Source organism: Capricornis sumatraensis, chromosome 19, assembly GCF_032405125.1.
Source record: "Capricornis sumatraensis isolate serow.1 chromosome 19, serow.2, whole genome shotgun sequence".
Lineage (NCBI taxonomy): Eukaryota > Metazoa > Chordata > Mammalia > Artiodactyla > Bovidae > Capricornis > Capricornis sumatraensis.
This window is the reverse complement of record NC_091087.1, coordinates 71,005,575-71,025,029: the sequence shown is the minus strand read 5'-3', so window position 1 is coordinate 71,025,029 and position 19,455 is coordinate 71,005,575. Positions and strand designations below refer to the sequence as shown.

Below are 19,455 nucleotides of genomic sequence, written 5' to 3'. Positions count from 1 at the left end.
AGATAATCTGGTGCCTGTGTGGGCAGCGGGAGGGACGGAGAAACCACTGGGGTTGGGTGTGTGTGTGTGTGTGTGGCAGGGGGCGAGGCGAAAGGTGGCCAGAATGCGCTGGCATTGTTTTCTTTTCCGCCTTTTAGTAGTTTTGTTCAAAGCACCAGCCCCAGTTTACAGTCCCTATTGTGGCGAGAGGGGGCCCGAAAGCCCTGCTCTGTTCCCCGTGTGAAGGGCTGGGCTTGCAGGGGTTTTGCAGCTCCCAGGCTGTTATTAGGGAAGCGTGGCCCGGGCGCTTCAGATGAAAGTGCTACTGTGTGAGCGCCAGGTTCGCCGTGCGCGCTCCAAGGAAACGCTGCCAAGACAGCGTTGTGAACAGCCGCCAAGCAAAACACACACATTCTGTCCAGTGGAGCCAGCTCACTTCTGCAAATAGAGGAAAAATTGACTTTCTGATTTGGAGTGTTTCTGCAACTAAGAAGAATCACTCTAGTGATTGTTCTAAAAATATTCCGGAGGCAGCACGTCCTCCAAGGCCTTGGGATTCTGAGTGGTCCTTAATTGTACTTTTTATTTAATCTCTCCAGATCGTACGTGTGTGTGTGTGTGTGTGTCTGTGTTTAAATGGACTTAAGCTTGCGTGGTCATCCTCCCCACTCCCCCTCCCCCTGCTCCCCACGTGTCAGGATTGCTGCCGGAGTTAAACAGTGGTGTACGCAGCAGAAATTGTATTTTTATCTCTTTGACTTCAGGAAGTATATTTGGGTTTTCATCTCCTGCAGCCGCTGTTGCAAGGCTCACGTCTGAGCAGCTGAATCTAGGGCAGCCCCTGCCGTCCCTGGCATTGGTGGCTGAGCCCTGTTCTGGAGGGGAGGTGTCCGTCACGGATGGATTTTTTTTTTTTGGTGGTGGACCGGGGAGAGAGGGTGCTAACACATTGGCTGCTTGCTCCTCTGCCTGTGCGGGGTGGCATTTCCCCTTTTCGAGGCACAGAGCTCCCTAGGAGCCCCGGATATTTGCATCTCCAGGCAGTTCTGGAATTCACATGATTTCTATAATGATGAAATTGACTGGGATTCCACAAGTCTGCTTACTGCCAAAAGCCAGTGATGGGGGCCCCTCCTCTCTCTCCCCTCTGGTCTCAGACTTTCTGTCCACCCTCTCTCTCCTCTCCTCCTCACTCTGCCTCACCCTGATTCCCACTTTACTCTTGCAGTCAGCTTTGCTGGGTGCAGCCACGGTGCTCCTGGGAAGCCCTGTTAACTTAGGCGGAGTGTCTCGCTCAGGACTGGCCACCCCAGCACCGCTATCCTTTGGAGCTGGACCACTCTTTGCCACAGGATGTTTAGCAGCATCCTTGCCTCTTCCTGTTAGATGCTGGTAGCACCCCCAGCCTCCTAATCCCGGCAGTTGAAAATATCTCCAGACATTGCCAAAATCCCAGAGAGGGGCAGAATAGTCGTCAGTAAGAACTACTGTTCTAGCTCTTCCCACCCCCCTGCCGCCAAACTGGCAGTTGCTGCAGCCAGGAAGAGAACTGGGGAATATTAGTATCTATTTTTAGGTTCACGAATCACCAATAATAATAGGGTGGAATCAAAGGCCTTGGATATCAAGAGTGAGTTCCCACTGTTGAATTTACCCCCTGAAGTGTGTTTTATAAAGAAGTCACAGGATGACCCCACTCTGAGGGGTGGTGGATGGTAGGTGGTGGACGGTGGGTGCTGAGCTGTGGTCACAGCGGTACCTGCAGGATTTGGAATAGCCAGAATCTGCACGTTCAAGTCATCGAGCAGTTTTCCTCAAAAAAAAATTTTTTTTCGCTGACTGCGCTTACGAGGCCTATCTGCTAGAATTAGGTATCTGATCGCATTATTGGTAAATGGACAGTTCTGAGGAATTTGCTAGCGTTTCTGGCGATACGTGCTAGGACCGTCTCAGTTATATTGCTTCTCTTTCTTTCTTCTGTCCCCCCATCCCTTCCTCTCGGCTCGCGTCCCTGCTTCCCTGAGAGGCGGTCCCCCCGCCCCACCCCCGCTCCCATGCACGTGTCAGCAGTGGAACCTCGCCTGCTTGCAGGCTGGAGTCTCATGTGGATACATCTGCTGTAACCGTCTCCAGGAATCCTGTGCTGTGCCTTTAAATGTTGACTCGTTCACAGGGCACCCAATAGGGTCAGGTGCCAGGTGCTGGGTTTCCTTTCGCCCATCAGCAGCCCATCTTTGAGAAATCTCGCGTTGGGCCGGCAGTGGGTTTCGTGCTGGGCCTCTCTGCAGCACCGTGTGGCCAAGTCTACATGTGACAGCGTGTGAGCGATTTCCTGGGCTCAGCCAAAGCCCCGGCTTCCGCTGGCTTCTCCCCGCCAGCTGGCCGCCCGCGCCAGCCCTTGAGGTGCCGAGCCACTTGGAATCATGTGGCTCCACCTCCCCTGGGCCCTGGGCTCCTCCCCTTCAGACTGTCCGGTGCAAAGCCCACAGGACCGTTCTGGGGGCTTCGTGCCTGCAGGCGCATGGGCAGCTTGAGCGGCAGCCCCTTTGCCCCACATGCCTGCCTAATGCTCGCTCTCCCCATCTCCTTTGTCACCAGACAGCCTCCACTCACCCTGCATACATCCTCTCACCCTTGGCCTTGCCGCTGCCTCCCTCTGCCCTCGTGGGGCTGGTGGGTGGGTGGTGCTGTGCCAGCCACGGGGTAGGAAGCACATCTTGCCAGGCTCCTTGCTAAATCCTTGGTTGGGTCTAGCCACTGGGCCATCCAGCCTCGATGCTGGTGTTTGGAGAGTGGTGGAGGGGTGAGCCTGGTATAATTCTCTCCCCCATCTGAGGGGGTGTGTGTGTGTGTGTGTACACCTGCATTTTTGCATGAACCTGTGTGTAGCAGGTGTGTAGCTGGCCTCCTCTTTTCCCTCACCTCCTGAGGTGTCTGGCGCCTCTCCGAACCCTCTGACTTCCCGATCACGCCGGGCAGCTCCGCTGTGCGGAGGGCATCCAGAAACCCTGGCGCTGGGAGCCGGGCCTGGCGAGGATGGCCATCTCCCCGCTGCCCGCAGGTTGGAGGGAGCTGGCGCTGTGGCAGAGGCGAGGCGTCGCAGAAGTGCCGCAGGTTTTCATATGGAAATGTGAAATAATGGGGTGATTAAATAGAGCTGTATATTAAAGTACATCTGACATTAGAATTACCATAATGTGCTGTAGCCTTAGGCTGAGTACTTTATTTGCCATCTGCGTCGGCCCAAAATCCCCCGGGGAAGTGCTAAAATATTCTGAATAAACTCAGCTCGAGTTCTTATTGAGAGTAAAATACCATTTGTGGCACGTCGTATTGATTCGTCTTAATTGTGGTGCAGAAAAGAACATTCACTTGCTGATGACTTTTGTGCTCTGTGACAAGCTGGCTGCAGTTACTCTAACACTGCAGTTGGTTAACCTGGTTGGGGCCAACCGGGCACCTCGGTTCCAGCCCAGAAGCCAAGGTGCCACCTCAGAGGGCAGCACAGCTGGGGCTCCCTGCAGGCGCCCCCTTCGGGGTGGAGACCCCCCGCCCCACCCCCACCCTCCTGGCCTCGGCTCCCAGGCAACACAGAGGCAATGACCGGCCACGGGGCAAGGTGATGCCTCAGAAGTTGTCCTGGAGAGTCACGACCTCGGTCTCAGCTCTTGGTTGCAGGGACATACTAGGCGTACTTAAGAAAACAGAACTAAAAAGAGAAAAGGAAAGAGAAAGAAAGGAATCTGCTCACCCGGGCAAAGCCCAGCTTGGTTGGTTACCGGTTAGTGGCGGTGAGATCTGTTAACAGCCCCTCCAGCTCTTTGGCGGGGTGGGCGTGGGGGAGGCGGGTGGGGGTGGAGGGGAGGGTTGGAAGTGCTTATGCATTAAATATAAATGAGTCGTTGGTTGGGGAAACACTTGGTGATCCAGACAGCGCTGCCCCATTCATAAGGTCCAGTTTTTACCCTATAATTGCCCATCATTATACACAATTTAAATATTCAAACATTCTCTACAAACCTTGGGCTAGCGTGTTTTTATTACAGATTCAGAACAAGGGAATAACCTTTAACTTCAGAGACAAATGAGGCAAATTTACAAGTGTGCGTCTGCTGTTTTCTTGTGTTTTATCAATCCCTGCGGACCCGAACACTTTTGCTGTAACGCCACTCAGAACAATATACATATATTACTGCTTGTTTGTGGTGTGTGGCTATGAGTCCCCTCTGCGTTAGCTAACCTATATAGCTCAGCGTCGAGGCTCTCCATAACGTCAATTATCTCCTCCGAGCTAAACGTACACTCCATTAAAATGAGATTTACTGCCCCTGTAATACTTCTTGGGGTGAAATGTGGAGATTTTTGTGGATTTAAGGAAACGGAGGATGGAGGCCTGCTGCATGAAGGAACTTGTGAATTTCAGAGAGGGGAGACTTCCTGTGTCAGCCAGAATGTGCGTGTGAGATGTGCTTGGTGTGTGCACACGTGTGTACACGCCAGCATTCACGCATGCGAGCAGCTTACCGCATGATTGGTCTTGCCCCTTAATTTCTTAATTTGCTCTGTATTTTTCCATTAAGTGATAAGGATGATCTGCTCTATGCTTCCTCTTCATGTTCTTTGCTAAATTCCTGTCCCTAGCATTCTAGAATCCTTTCAGAAAGCCTTATATTGGGGTGGGGGGAAGAATATATACATCTGTCAGCTCACCAGCACCCACTGGAAAAGTGTAGGTTCTTTGCAGTGAAGTCTACAGAAAGCAGATTTCTGATGGTGTATTCGTCTGTCTCAGGGAAGACGTGTTATTCCCAATGCCTTTGCAACGTGGGGCGTGGGTACTGTATAAAGATGGTCTGGGGGAATGGGCCGCAGGTTTCTGAGAATGCCGTGAGTTGCCACATACAAACTGACTGTGTGTCCTGCCTCTGGCTCTTCCATCTGACTCGCAAACACCACAGTTCTCACCCAGCCCCAAGATGTCCCCGCAGTTAGCGGTGTCGCTTTGTTTCGGCGCCGGCTGGCTGCTTCCTGAGCCTGAACTGCACACCTGGTGTGACCACAGAATCGAGCAGTTGAAATCGAGACTGTTTTGGGGGGGAAATCTAGGGTGCATGGTGCTTGCAGCTGTGGTTCAATTTTCATCCTTCCCTGTTCCACTGAGAGTCTGGACCAAGCCATTCCTGAAGGTGGCTTCACAGACTTTGGTGCTCGGATAAGCGGCTGGCTGGCATAACAGAACTTACACCGGGGAGGCCGATTTAGAAGCCTCCTCGCTTCCTAGGCTAGTAATCCTCATAGATGGGGTTTGGAATTCTCTCTTTGTGTTTTCTGCCTGGCCCCCCCTCCCACCCCGCCCGTTTCATGTCTTATGCCTTATGGTTTCATACTTTGGGCAGGTCTGGTCTGAAACCAAACTCTCCTAGAGGTTCACCTCCATCCTTTCGTTGTCCTGAGATTTTGTTATACTGAACAGTTTTGTGATTCGAGTAAGGCCTCTAGTATGGGCTTGAAAATCTTCATTAAAAAAAAAAAGTTTTCCTTGTGATGAAATTCGCAGCAGTGGAATGTGGTCTCTCTGCTCAGTGTCTTGCCTGTTTTCAGAGCCTCCGCAGATGGATCCCACGTCCGCTCTTCAGTTCCACATCCAGGCCCTACCCTCCGTCAATCCAGGGTCCCACCTCCAAGCCTTCAGGCCTACAGTTTCCTCTGCAGGGCACATCCTTTCTTTCCTTTCTCTGCAACGTGGACTCACGTTTCCTTCTGAGATCAGCCCCAGGGTCTCCTCTCGGGAGAAGTCCCCCTCGTCCTCCCAGCCTGTCACCCTCTCCTCCTCTGGGTCCTGGCACATGCTTTCTTAGTGACCTAGTGGTCTGAGCCTTAGTGGACGCTTGTGGAGTCAGTAGCCTCTTGCTCTGGACTGCAGGCTCCATGTGGGCATCCTTCTGCTCAGCGTCGGCCTGGCACGCAGAACAACACTGCCTGCCTGTGTGAAGGAAAGAAAGGAGGAAGGGACAAAGGTATAGACGTGTTGAGAAAAGCCTCCTGGCTTTTGCTTCCTCAGTATGGTCTCTGGGTAGAGGTGGAGTGTGACCTTGGGTGTTGTCCTGAAGGGCTCCTGGCTTTCTAGGAGGAGACTAAGACTACTGAAAGCTGGGAACCTTCTTCACACTGACCGGTTAGCCCTGGCTTTGGATGGCATGTGCGTGTTCCCTGCGCTGGAACCCTGCAGAGCCAGCAGGTTTCAGCCTCGGATGAAAACGCCTGCAGAATTCTCCGCAGAGCCTGGCCTTCTTCATCGCCTCTCCCTTCCTGCTCCCCCTTGCCTCCGTCTGCAGCCACCAGAGCTGCTTTCTGTTCAGTTCACCCAAAGGTGCTCGTGCATGGCCCCCATCCTGGATCTGGGCAGGCGCTGCTTTCCTTCTGTCTGGAACTCACCTCCATGTGGTGTTTACTGCCTGACTGCCTGCTCCCTGGATGCTCTGAGGTCGCTCGGCAGGCCCTAGTGTGCCTCAGAATCCTTTGTGTCACAGCTTAGCCCACTCCTGCTCCCCGGTCCCCACCTGTGGTCTCCTGGGGGTGGGGAGGGGTCTTGGCTGATCCCTCCAAGTAGGTCCTGCTGTGGGTCCTAGCACCCAGCACATGTCGACCGGATGGATGAGCGAATGAATGAATGAGAAAGGCCTGTCCCTAGACCGTTTGGGACAAGATTACTCCTTGGGTGGAGTAACTTCCAAAGATGCCACTCTCGCTCCGCTCATGTTTCTGTGCACCTGGGCCATCTCGGGGGACGGCGGGGCCTCAGTGTGAGGCTGTGGTGGAGGCTGGGGGCCCAGTCCCCCAGCCCGGGGTAACTCCGGGCCTGGAGCACAGAGGTGACCTCTACCGCAGGATGCTCTCAGAGTGAGTGGACTGTGGTGGAGTGAGGTTTCTCACATGTTAGGCCGCTCTATTCTCAGCCAAGCTCCGTGTGGCGTTTCCTGCACACAGCCTGCAGCTTGAGGCACCGGTCAGCTCGCTAGGGTGCACGGAAGCCGGTGGAATGGTTTGCTGTGGTGGGCTCAGGCCCCACCTCAAGGCCGGTTACAGCAGAGTCTGCAGGCCCGGTGGAGGGGCAGCCAGGTGTGTGTCGGATACAACCCAGGCCTGGGGCTCAGACCCAGGTGTGAATCTGGGCTCTGTGACCCAGCTGTCTGATCTGGGGCCCCTCACTTAACTGTGATGAGACTGAGTTTCTTTTTTATGCAGAACCTGGATTAGAACCCACTTTTCAGAGTCTCTGTGAGTGCCCTTTGAAGAGCACAAAGCCACCACTGGCTCGTGCAGCTTGTATGTGTGTCAAGCCCAGCAAAGTCAAGGAAAGGTGATGACAGGCAGTGATGAACGTCAAGTAGCAATACCCCAAGGCTGTAGGGGAGTCCCAGGTGGCTCAGCAGTGAAGAATCTGCCTGCCAGCATAGGAGAGGCAGGAGACCCTGGTTCGATCCCTGGATTGGGAAGATCTCCTGGAGGAGGAAATGGCAACCCACTCCAGTATTTTTGCTTGAGAAATCTTATGGACAGAGGAGTCTGGCAGGCTACAGTCAATAGGGTTGCAAAGAGTTGGACACGACTGAGCAGCTAAACCTGCAAGGCCGTGGGGATACAGAGGGGGCTGTCCTGGGACCAGGTCTCAGAAGATGCTTGCTGGGTGAGAAGGAAGGGCAGGTCTTCCAGGTGGCAGGAATGGCAGGTGCACGGAGCTGTGAGTTGCACGGGCAAGGGAAGGACCAGGAGGGTTGCGGGGGGCCAGGGCACTGGTGGGCAGTGAGTCCAGCCAGATGCTGAAGGCTGAGTGCTTGGCCCTTCCTCTGGGCAGCAGGACCATCAAGGCTGTGACTCAGGAGGGTCGCTGGCCGGCCTACTTGCCCACTCTGCCGGGGTGGCTCAGAGGTGGGTCAGGGCGGTGGAAGAGTGTCTAGATTCTTTAGAGTCACCTGGATCCCAGCGTGCTCCGGTGGGTGGAACACAGCCAGCAGGGAGGCGTGGGCGTGCTGGGTGCGGCCCTGCCCGGTGAGCCGGGGGAGCGGCGTGTTGTTGAACGCTGAGCTGAGCCCTGCTCCCCAGGCGGCCTCGCCCGGAGGGCCTCACCTGGAGGGCAGGTTCACGCAGACCCGGGCAGACGCCCTTCTCCTACCTGTGATGATTCCAGGGACCCCGACTGCAGGGGAGCAAGCAGCCAGAACCCAGCTAACACAGGCATGCCTGACTCTGAAGCACGTGTGCGTTTGTCACCCTGTGCGTGGCCAGAGTCCTGGCAGTGGAGGGTCAGCTCGGTCCTCAGGGAGCCTGGACTCCTGTTCCAATGATGGATTTTAAATAAATAACCCAAGCCCAGTCGGGTGGTCTCATACAACCTGCTTGCGCTCTCTGAGCCGCCTCTGTCGCAAATGGTCACAGGCTTAGAGTCAGCAGACTACATGGAGTGATGCAGGTTCTAAGCCCCCAAGTCCGCCAAGCCCTTGCATGCTTCTCTCTCCCAGCACCTTGAACTTGACCCTAGCACTCATTTTTCATGCAATAATCGAGAGGGTTACCAGGCGCTCTTGTCTCCTCTGGGATTCGAGAGCTGCATCCCTGGAGACCAGCAGACTAGCTGGTGGATCAAGGGTGGCCAGCTCCTGGTTGTTCAGTGAGTGAATGCAAGGCAAGTATAGGACACTGCCTGCTACCTGCCCATTCAGCCCTGTATCCTGGTTCCCCACTTCCTGGGCTTGTATGAGCTGAGGTCCAGGGATGGCAGTTGCAGCTGTCCAGAGCTCTGGGTTCAAGAGGATTCCGAGGCCGGCAGGGCAAGTGCGGGGGTGGACTGGTTGATGTCTGCCACAGCCGCTGGCAGAGGGGCCTTGGCTGTGTTGGACTGAGGCTGGCTCTGCAACTTCAGCAGCAGGGAGACCACTTAGTAGCAGTAGTGTTTCCCAGGTGGTGCTAGTGGGAAAGGACCTGCCTGCCGAAGCAGGAGAGGCAGGAGACTCAGGTTCCCTCCCTGCGTTGGGAAGTTCCCCTGGAGAAGGGCATGGCAACCCACTCCAGTCTTCTTGCCTGGAGAATCCCATGGACAGAGGAGCCTGGGGGCTACTGTCCACAGGTCACAAAGAGTCGGACGCGGCTGGGCGACTTGGCACACACAGTAGTCTTGCTACTGCCGTTACTACCAACCGGCACCAATACCCAACAGAGCACACCCACTGGTTCTGCACGAGATAGTCAGCAGGGTTTCACTGAGTTGTTGCAGTTCTCGCCAAGAACAACGCGTCTGCACATTGCCTAGCACGTGGCTGGGAGGAAAGGTAAGCGATCCCAAGGTGTACACGACTGCCCCGTCTCCTGCCCCGGGTCCCTTGACTTGGGAGGGGCCTGGGTCTGCACCCTTTCCTCTTTTGACCAGGCTTCTATCCAGACCACAGCTGGCTGTGTGGCTTTGGGCGGATCACCTTCTCTCTTCTAGTCCTCAGTTTCCTCATCTGTGAAATGGTGCTGATGACAGTCCTTGACCTTGGGGGTTGTTGTGAAGACAGTCTGCCTTAATTGCGTGAGGCTCATGGAAGGCTTTAAGGACAGTTGATTGTTACTGCTGCCATTATTTCCCCCCCAGCTCCACCACCTCTTTCGGAGAGGCTGAGGTTTGTTTGGTAGCGTGTGTTGGAAGTACTGATGCTGAAGCTGCAACTAATACTGATACTAAAAACTGACTAGTTGGAAAAGATCCTGATGCTGGGAAAGATTGAAGGCAGGAGGAGAAGGGGAAGACGGAGGATGAGATGGTTGGATGGCATCACTGGCTTAATGGACATGAGTTTGAGCAAGCTCCGGGAATTGGTGATGGACAGGGAAGCCTGGTGTGCTGCAGTCGCAAAGAGTTGGACACGGCTGAGCGACTGAACCAAACTGTTTCAGAACAAGCAGGGGTGCTTGTAGATTTCATAGATGACTATGCTCAGAAATGATATGAATATGAAACTTACAAAGGTTCCCCCCCACCCAAGGAAACCAATTGAAAGTTTTCTTTCTGGGATCATGAAAGGGGAGATACTCTTTAATAAGGGGTCTACATATCTAGAGATAATGTCCTTAGTTGCTTCAGTTGTGTCCGACTCTTTGCAACCCCATGGACTGTAGCCTAGCAGGCTCCTCTGTCCATGAGATTCTCCAGGCAAGAATACTAGAGTGGATTGCTATGCCCTCATCCAGGGGATCTGATAATATTGATAATAATTATTATCATTTTGGGACTGAAGAGACGGCACTGTTAGTAGGTATAGATTCTGTTGGAGGACTAGGTGGCCGGCCAGTGAGTCCAGCCCTCTCCTTGGGCACTGGGCATCATAAAACCCAGAGAGGAAAAGCGGCGGGGGTGGTGGACCCGGAATCCAGCAGCCTGCACTTCCATCTGACTGCCCAGCATCTCATCACCCCTTCTGCAGGTCCTGAGTGACCTGTTGTCTCGGGGACTCACCTGCTCTTGTGAAACATCTCCACTCCCGGGACAAGCCCGTGGTGGACCTGACTGGCTTCCATCAAAGGGTAATCAATGTCCTTCACTGGGAGGGCACACACAGCATGGCAGGAGGACCTTTTCATTGTGAAACAGGCCCCAACAAGGGAGAGAACGGTCCATCTCTCAGGTGCTGCTGGGGGGCAGCGGGATGGAGCCAGGGGTGGGGAAGCCTGTGCAGGGGCGTGGCCCTCCCCTTGCTCTCGAGGGGAGGCGGGGCTCTTGCTTCTCTCAGTTGCAGCATCCTTGTGTGCCGGCAGGGATGTGGACCTGGCCTGGCCCCTCAGAGGTCATATTTGAGCAAAATGCCTTGATGGCTGTGAAAATGCCAAACCACCTGTCAAGTGCTTCGCAAGCCACAGAGGGACACGTGAAGCCAAGACTCAGTTCGTTCTTCAGCATCCAAGTGTTAGGACTCTCACTTTTGCCTCCACCTTTGGGTGGAGGAAGGCCCTGGCTGGCGATCACCGCAGGCCCTGCTTGAGCTGGGTGGCAGTGTCCGCTTGTGGCTCTGGAGAAGCCCTGAACCACTAAATCCCCCGCAGGCAGCAATACCCTTCTAGTTGGTATCACTCGGCCTTAGGAGAGCCCTTTTAAACTATTGCTCTCAATTACAGCCTTTTTATTGAATAATAACTCAATTAAAGGTGTGCTTTTTATTGAACATCCCTGATACCTTTATTGGTATTATTAGAGTAACCAGCATAATAGGGAGGAACAATTATTTCAGTGCTCATTAAAACACACACACACACACACACACACATACACACACACCCACTGGCGGAGGGAGAGCAGCATTTCATTGCAGGAGCCCAGTTGTGTGTTGGTTCCCAAGAGTCACAATAAAAAATGATGTTTCCTCAACGTTTGCAAGTTTCTATTTCCCTGGAACCTCTAATGCATTAGGCCGGCTGCATTAAAATTTCTCCAGGGTTTTATTACAGCCAGAGTTACATAGAAGGGCACCGCCTGAAACATCCACAGCCAGGTACAAGATGGATAATAAAACACGAAACATGCAAAGCCCAACCATAATATGTGCATGCGTGGGGATGTGTGGATTTTATAAGGATCGCGTGGGATCTCATTTGCTCCCCCAGCCCTCTTCGGAAGCTGGCATGTTATTCCCATTCTACTGATGAGGAAATGAAGCTCAGAGGGGTAAAGTGACTTGGTTGACCTTGTTGTTTAATTGCTAAGTATGTCCGACTCTTTGTGACCCCATGGATGAAGAAAATGGCAACCCACTCCAGTACTCTCGCCTGGAAAATTCCATGGATGGAGGAGCCTGGTAGGCTGCAGTCCATGGGGTCAAAAAGAGTCGGACATGACTGAGCGAATTAACTTTCTTTCTTTCTGTGGTTCCTTTTGGAGAAGGAAATGACAACCCACTCTAGTGTTCTTGCCTGGAGAATCCCATGGACAGGGGAGCCTTGGTGGGCTACAGACTGTGGGTTGCAAAGAGTTGGACATGACTAAGCAATTAACACACACAACACACATAGCCTGCCAGGCTCTTCTGTCCATGGGATTTCCCAGGCAAGAATGCTGGAGTGTGTTGCCACTTCCTTCTCCTGACCCAGGGATTGAACCCATGTTTCCTGCATTGTAGGCAGATTCTTTACCACTGAGCCACCTGGGAAGCCCCTTGATTGACATCTTCCTGCAGGGAATGGCAAGGTATGAACTTGTGCCACTGTTCAGGGTTCTTGTAACAGTGATCTCAGGGAGGGTTTTGAATTACAGAAAAACACAAGGGTCTCTCTTGAAAGCCAGTACAGCAAAGAAGGTCCGGTGTGGGTTTCTGCCAATGGATACCGAAAGTGTCTGAGGAAGGAAAAGGGAAGGGAGAAAACAAGGAAACACACTGGCCTTGGGTTCTGAGTCGCCAGGCCCGATGTAGTGATCCCAATGCAGCTGACATTTCTAGGTCTGTAGGCCAGGCTTAATGTTGCTGGGTAAGTTGCTTCAGGGCTTCCCTGGTGGCTCAGATGGTAAAGAATCTGCCTGCATTGCGGGAGATGTGGGTTCGATCCATGGGTCAGAAGGATCCCCTGGAGAAGGGAATGGCAACCCACTCCAGTATTCTTGCCTGGAGAAGTCTATGGACAGAGGAGGCTGGTGGGCTACACCCCAAGGGGTTGCAAAGAGTCCTATACGACCGAGCAACTAACACTTTTCAACTTCCAGGTCGCTTCAAAATAACCTAGGTGTTGACCTCTCGGTTGGAACCTTGGTGGCAGCCACAGTGGCGGCGTGTTGGGGCATGGCCCCTGTCTTGGGCCATCAGCAAAGCTGGCACCAGCTGGAGCTTCCAACTCACCTCTGGGCAAGTGGCCCTGAGCTCCAGGAGCAGGGACAGCCCCGCGTCTGAAGCATCCCTCTCACCAAGGGGCTTCTGCCACATTTAAAAATGAGCCGTCTGTGACTGTGTGCTGCCTTTTAAAATATTTAGTGAGTTTTTGAATAGAAGAATGTTCTGAGTGGCTCTTCAAAGCCTTTCTGACATTGTTCAGTTTTCAAAAGTGAGCAGTCTCAGTGCTCAAGGCTACTTCTAGGCAACAGATAACCGTGAAGTGGAAGTATGGAAATGAACATTTTATTAAAAAAAAAAAAGTTAAGGGGAGAGTGGAAAGAGCGTTGTTTAGGAAGGGGCTTTGAGGAATGGGAGATTTAAAAACATTGGAAGCTGTCAGATCCTGGGATAGACTGTCCCCTGCTGTGAATCTTGCCGTGGCGTGGAGGGAAGTGAGGGGACCAGATTGTTCAAAGGCAAGGAAAAGCGCTTACCCTGGCATGATCTGGGACCCTGGAATCTGATTTGGTGGGTGCATGCACAGAGCTCTTCCCCCACCTGATGATAAATTCCGAACAGGTTAACGTCCTCCTTCTGGCTTCCCTGGTGGCCCAGAGGTAAAGAATCCGCCTGCCAATGCAGGAGACACAGGTTTGATCCCTGGGTGGGAAAGAAACTCTTGGAGGAGGAAATAGCTACCCACTCCAGTATTCTTGCCTGGGAAATCTCATGGACAGAGGAGCCTGGCTGGCTACAGTCCTCGGGGTCGCGAAAGAGTTGGACAGGACTGAAGGATGAGACTACAGCAAGCAAAACTTCCTCCTTAGACTTCTCTAAGTTAGAATCTTATAAATGTCTTTCACTCTTTTTGTTTTGTCTTTAAAAAAAACAAAAAACAAGAAATGGAAACCTCTGAGTTCTTTAGAACGTGCAGCTACACGCTTCTCAGCAGCTGCTGCTTGAGTTTAAAAAAATATATTTAAATCGGCCATTTCATCCCTGGCCTGCCTGAGAGTTTTGCACTGTCTTCTGATACCCGCATTCCTCAGGGGCAATAGAACTTTCCAGGAAGTGTGTGGCCATCAGAACAAGAAACAGGAAGTGCTCCAGAGAGACCCAAGGAAATGAAGATGATGAAAAAAGAGATTGGGGGAAAGGAGGTGGCCCAAGTTGAAAACACAAGGAGCCAGAGCTGCTGTGTGTGTGGAACTCGGTTACTGAGAGTGGCTGGAGCCCAGGTGCAGAGTCCAGAGTGCTCTTTATTTTTTTTTTCAATTTATTTTTATTGATTTACAGTTGAAAGCAACGGACTTTTAAAATTGTTTATTGGCTGTGCTGGGTCTTTGCTGCTGTGTGCGCTTTTTCTAGTTGCGGTGCTCCGAGTTCTCACTGTGGGGGCTTCTCTTGTTGCAGAGCACGTCTCTAGGGCGCGTGGGCTCGGTAGGTATTTGTGGGTCCTGGGCTCCAGAGCACAGGCACAGTAGTTGAGGTGCACGGGCTGAGTTGCTCTGCCGCCAAGTGGGCTCTTCCCGGATCAGGGATCGAACCCACGTCTCCTGCACTGGCAGGCGGCTTCATTACCATCCAGCCACCAGGGAAGTCCAGCGATCTTTAACTGGAAGATCTATGGCCTTGTGGGAGGTGGCGCTTCATTTGTGTTATTATTAGCTCCTGGTGTCAGAGAAGGATGTTTTCTTTATCTTCTTATTTATTACTTATTTATTCTGCCTTGTTCCAGAAAAGGATTTGAGGAGGGCGATGGCACCCCACTCCAGTACTCTTGGCTGGAAAACCCCATGGACGGAGGAGCCTGGTAGGCTGCAGTCCATGGGGTCTCGAAGAGTCGGACACGACTGAGCGACTTCACTTTCACTTTTCACTTTCATGCATTGGAGAAGGAAATGGCAACCCACTCCAGTGTTCTTGCCTGGAGAATCCCAGGGACAGGGGAGCCTGGTGGGCTGCCGTCTATGGGGTCACACAGAGACTGAAGCGACTTAGCAGCAGCAGCAAACACTATGGCGTCTGGCCAGCTCTCCCGTGAGACTGAGGTGAACTGTTCTGTTGTTCCCCACATATATCACCTAATAAGCCAGGACAGAAGATGGCACCTCCAAGAAGACTGTGCATCTCTGGGCTGTAGCATTGTCATGTGCCAGTAGGGACGTGGTCCTGGCCTGGCCTCCTTTGGCGGTCATGTGACGATGAAATGCACCCCCCCAAAAAATGGCCTTTTGTTGCAACAGTGGGTAGGCACACAGGAAGGGAAGGCTGAAGTGTCGGTGTGGCCTTACCGCTCCCAAAGCGAGGAACACAGCTGCCCAGGGCCTTGGGAAGGCCTCTCTGCCCGTTTCTGGGGGGCAAGATTCTCCTGAGGGGCTCCAGCATGGGGAACTGAATTAATGCAGACATGCTGGGAGAAGGAAGTTTCCCAGACACCCTGGAGAAAGAAAATGGCCTCAGAAGTTCTCCTGGAGCTGGGTTTAAAAACGAGGGGAAGCTGAGCTTTGGAATCCTTTCCCTTTCTGTCCATTCCCCCATCACCCACCCACTGGTCTCCTCACTACCAAATCTGGAGACACGTGTCCTGTTGGATACGAGTGTGCAGTGATGACCGTGGACCACCAGACTTGGAAGGCATGTCTTAGTTCCCAGCGGTGGGTGATCTGGCCCAGTTGGTTCTGTGTTGTGGAGAATTTCCACGCTGACCCCTGACTCCTGGAGGACCCCCCACACACTGCATGGCTCAGCGAGGTCCAGGCTCCTTTGAAGCCATCAAGTCTAACCCATATGGAACTTGGGGTATTTGATCTCAGAGTCCACAGAGTTTTGACTGCTAAGGGTGAAGCCCCCAAGAAACATACTTCTTGGGTGGGAATCAAAGAAACAAAAACTCCATCTCTATATGGGATTTCAGAAGTCCCTCCTCTTTCGAGGAGGGGCTGTACTTCCCCTTCCCTTCCTGATCCCGGGTTTGGAAACTAACACACACCTTTGGCTTCCCTGGGGAGTCTGCAGCTACTGTACTTTATCAGTGTTAAAATCTTCCAGGTACAAGGAAGTCTGAAAAAACAAAAAGGGTTTTTTTTTTTTTTTTCAAGACCTCGGCTGTGATGCCATGTTCCCTTTCCCTTCTCCAGCCAGTGAGCGAGTCTGAGGGGGCAGGGCAGGGCCTGCCCACACCTGTCCCGTTTCACAGAGTGTTAGGAGAGCTTCAGGCTGGAGAAACAGCCAGTTTCACCCGCAGGTTGAGGATGTCAGCCACGAAATAGGTGCTGGTTGGAAGGTCCAGGCTCCCATTTTGTGACTGCCCCCAACGATGGACAAAGACAAGGATGTTTTGGCTCCATGCCACCAACGTCCACTAACACTGGCTCCCAATGCCAGAGCCCAGTTTGTCACAAACTCACACTTGCCACTGTTCATCCTGATCGCCCTGTCAGAAGTGACACTCTTTCATTTAGCCTTCTGGCAAGGGACCTCATATAGGCCAGTGCCCCGCCCTGGGGGGTTTCAAGGCCAGATTCCATGCTGTGGTTAGGGGTGTATGTGTGTGTGTGTATGAGGCCGCAAGGGCAGTGATGGGGGGTGGGATGGGCAGCTGCGGTGATGTTCTTACGATGCTGAAGTCCTGTTCATACGCGCATCCCTGTTTAACTTGGATGGTGCTTTCTGCACAGGCACTGGTGTATGAAACCCTACGATTTCCAGTAGTTCAACTCCCAAATGACGCAGAGGTTATCAGCCAGTTCTCTTAAAATGTTTGCGAGGTGATTCAGTTTGATTTGTGTTTCTTAAAACATCCTTGGATTGAAGATGTGCCTAGTTATGACTGGGTGGGGAGGTGGGGGGAGTTGTTTTGTCCCCCCAAAGAGGTTTGGCAATGCCTGGAGAGATTTTTGATCCTCATGACTGGGAGGGGAGGGAGTGCGACTGGCTTCTAGTGGGTATGCCTCCAAACATCCTACAAGGCACAGGACAGTACCCCTCCCACTCCCCACCCCACCCTCAAAGAACTACCAGGATCTACAGGATGGCTGAACTTTGCCCCGCTGTCTTTTAGGCAGCCCAGCCTTCGTATACTTGCCATTGTTGGAATCAGGCTTTTTCACAAATAACATCTCCTTTGGCTTCTGAGATGATGGGTTTAAAGACACTATGTTACAAGGGCACAGAGCGAGGTCTATCAGTTGGAGTAACAGCCACACAGAGGCTTCTCTAGCTTGTGCGCCAGGGGGTCTGCAGGGGGTCGCTGGCCTGGGCCTGCTCGGCAGTGGTCCGCTGCGAGCCGCGCCGCCGCCCGCATCTCACGTCTCTCCTGCCTCTTTCTGTCCGTGTGTCTCCGCAGGTAAAGATGAGCCTTCCAGCTACATTTGCACCACATGCAAGCAGCCCTTCAACAGCGCGTGGTTCCTGCTGCAGCACGCGCAGAACACGCATGGCTTCCGCATCTACCTGGAGCCCGGGCCGGCCAGCAGCTCGCTCACGCCACGGCTCACCATCCCGCCGCCGCTGGGGCCCGAGGCCGTGGCCCAGTCCCCGCTCATGAATTTCCTGGGCGACAGCAACCCCTTCAACCTGCTGCGCATGACGGGCCCCATCCTGCGGGACCACCCGGGCTTTGGCGAGGGCCGCCTGCCCGGCACGCCGCCGCTCTTCAGCCCGCCGCCGCGCCACCACCTGGACCCGCACCGCCTCAGCGCCGAGGAGATGGGGCTCGTCGCCCAGCACCCCAGTGCCTTCGACCGAGTCATGCGCCTGAACCCCATGGCCATCGACTCGCCCGCCATGGACTTCTCGCGGCGGCTCCGCGAGCTGGCGGGCAACAGCTCCACGCCGCCGCCTGTGTCCCCGGGCCGCGGCAACCCTATGCACCGGCTCCTGAACCCCTTCCAGCCCAGCCCCAAGTCCCCGTTCCTGAGCACGCCGCCGCTGCCGCCCATGCCCCCCGGTGGCACGCCGCCACCGCAGCCGCCGGCCAAGAGCAAGTCGTGTGAGTTCTGCGGCAAGACCTTCAAGTTCCAGAGCAATCTCATTGTGCACCGGCGCAGCCACACGGGCGAGAAGCCCTACAAGTGCCAGCTGTGCGACCACGCGTGCTCGCAGGCGAGCAAGCTCAAGCGCCACATGAAGACGCACATGCACAAGGCCGGCTCGCTGGCAGGCCGTTCCGATGACGGGCTCTCGGCTGCCAGCTCCCCGGAGCCCGGCACCAGCGAGCTGACCGGTGAGGGCCTCAAGGCGGCCGACGGTGACTTCCGCCACCACGAGAGCGACCCTTCCCTGGGCCATGAGCCCGAGGAGGAGGACGAGGAGGAGGAGGAGGAGGAGGAGGAGCTGCTGCTGGAGAACGAGAGCCGGCCCGAGTCGAGCTTCAGCATGGACTCGGAGCTCAGCCGCAACCGGGAGAACGGCGCCGGCGGTGGCGGCGGCGGCGGGGTGGCCGGCGTGCCGGGCGCGGGCGGCGGCGCCGCGGCCAAGGCGCTGGCTGACGAGAAGGCGCTGGTGCTGGGCAAGGTCATGGAGAACGTGGGCCTGGGCGCGCTGCCGCCGTACGGCGACCTGCTGGCCGACAAGCAGAAGCGCGGCGCCTTCCTGAAGCGCGCGGCCGGCGGTGGCGGGGGTGGCGGGGACCCGGGCGACGACGATGACGCCGGGGGCTGCGGCGACGCGGGCCCCGGGGGTGCGGTGAACGGGCGCGGCGGCGGCTTCGCGCCGGGCACCGAGCCTTTCCCCGGCCTCTTCCCGCGCAAGCCGGCGCCGCTGCCCAGCCCCGGCCTCAACAGCGCGGCCAAGCGCATCAAGGTGGAGAAGGACCTAGAGCTGCCGCCTGCCGCGCTCATCCCGTCGGAGAATGTGTACTCGCAGTGGCTGGTGGGCTATGCGGCGTCGCGGCACTTCATGAAGGACCCCTTCCTGGGCTTCACGGACGCGCGCCAGTCGCCCTTCGCCACGTCGTCCGAGCACTCGTCCGAGAACGGCAGCCTACGCTTCTCCACGCCGCCCGGGGACCTGCTGGACGGCGGGTTGTCGGGCCGCAGCGGCACGGCCAGCGGGGGCAGCACGCCGCATCTGGGCGGCCCGGGCCCCGGGCGGCCGAGCTCCAAGGAGGGCCGGCGCAGCGACACGTGCGAGTACTGCGGCAAAGTGTTCAAGAACTGCAGCAACCTGACGGTGCACCGACGGAGCCACACCGGCGAGCGGCCTTACAAGTGCGAGCTGTGCAACTACGCGTGCGCGCAGAGCAGCAAGCTCACGCGCCACATGAAGACGCACGGGCAGATCGGCAAGGAGGTGTACCGCTGCGACATCTGCCAAATGCCCTTCAGCGTCTATAGCACCCTGGAGAAACACATGAAAAAGTGGCACGGAGAGCACTTGCTGACTAACGACGTCAAAATCGAGCAGGCGGAGAGGAGCTAAGCGCGTGTGCGCGTGTGTGTGTGCGCGCGCGCGGGCCCGGGCCCCACCCCGCGCACCTGTACAGTCGCCCCGTCGCCAAGCGAGAGAATGCTGACCTGACACTTGCCTCCGCGTCACCGCCGCTCGGCGCCCCCCGCGGGTCCCCAGGGCCCAGGGGAGGCGGCCCTCCAACCTAACCTGTGTCTGCGAAGTCCTATGGAAACCCGAGGGTTGATTAAGGCAG

General features: G+C 55.0%; 1 protein-coding gene across 3 annotated transcripts in view; it reads left to right on the top strand.

The window, feature by feature from the left end:
• BCL11B (BCL11 transcription factor B) overlaps positions 1-19,232 on the top strand; it is a 95,839-nt gene extending 76,607 nt beyond the window's left edge. For all 3 annotated transcript variants that reach the window (XM_068991219.1, XM_068991217.1, XM_068991218.1), the window contains one exon: positions 17,158-19,232. In XM_068991219.1, the coding sequence (XP_068847320.1) occupies positions 17,158-19,232 (2,075 nt within the window). The remainder of the gene's footprint in view (positions 1-17,157) is intronic.
• Positions 19,233-19,455: the final 223 nt, after the last annotated feature.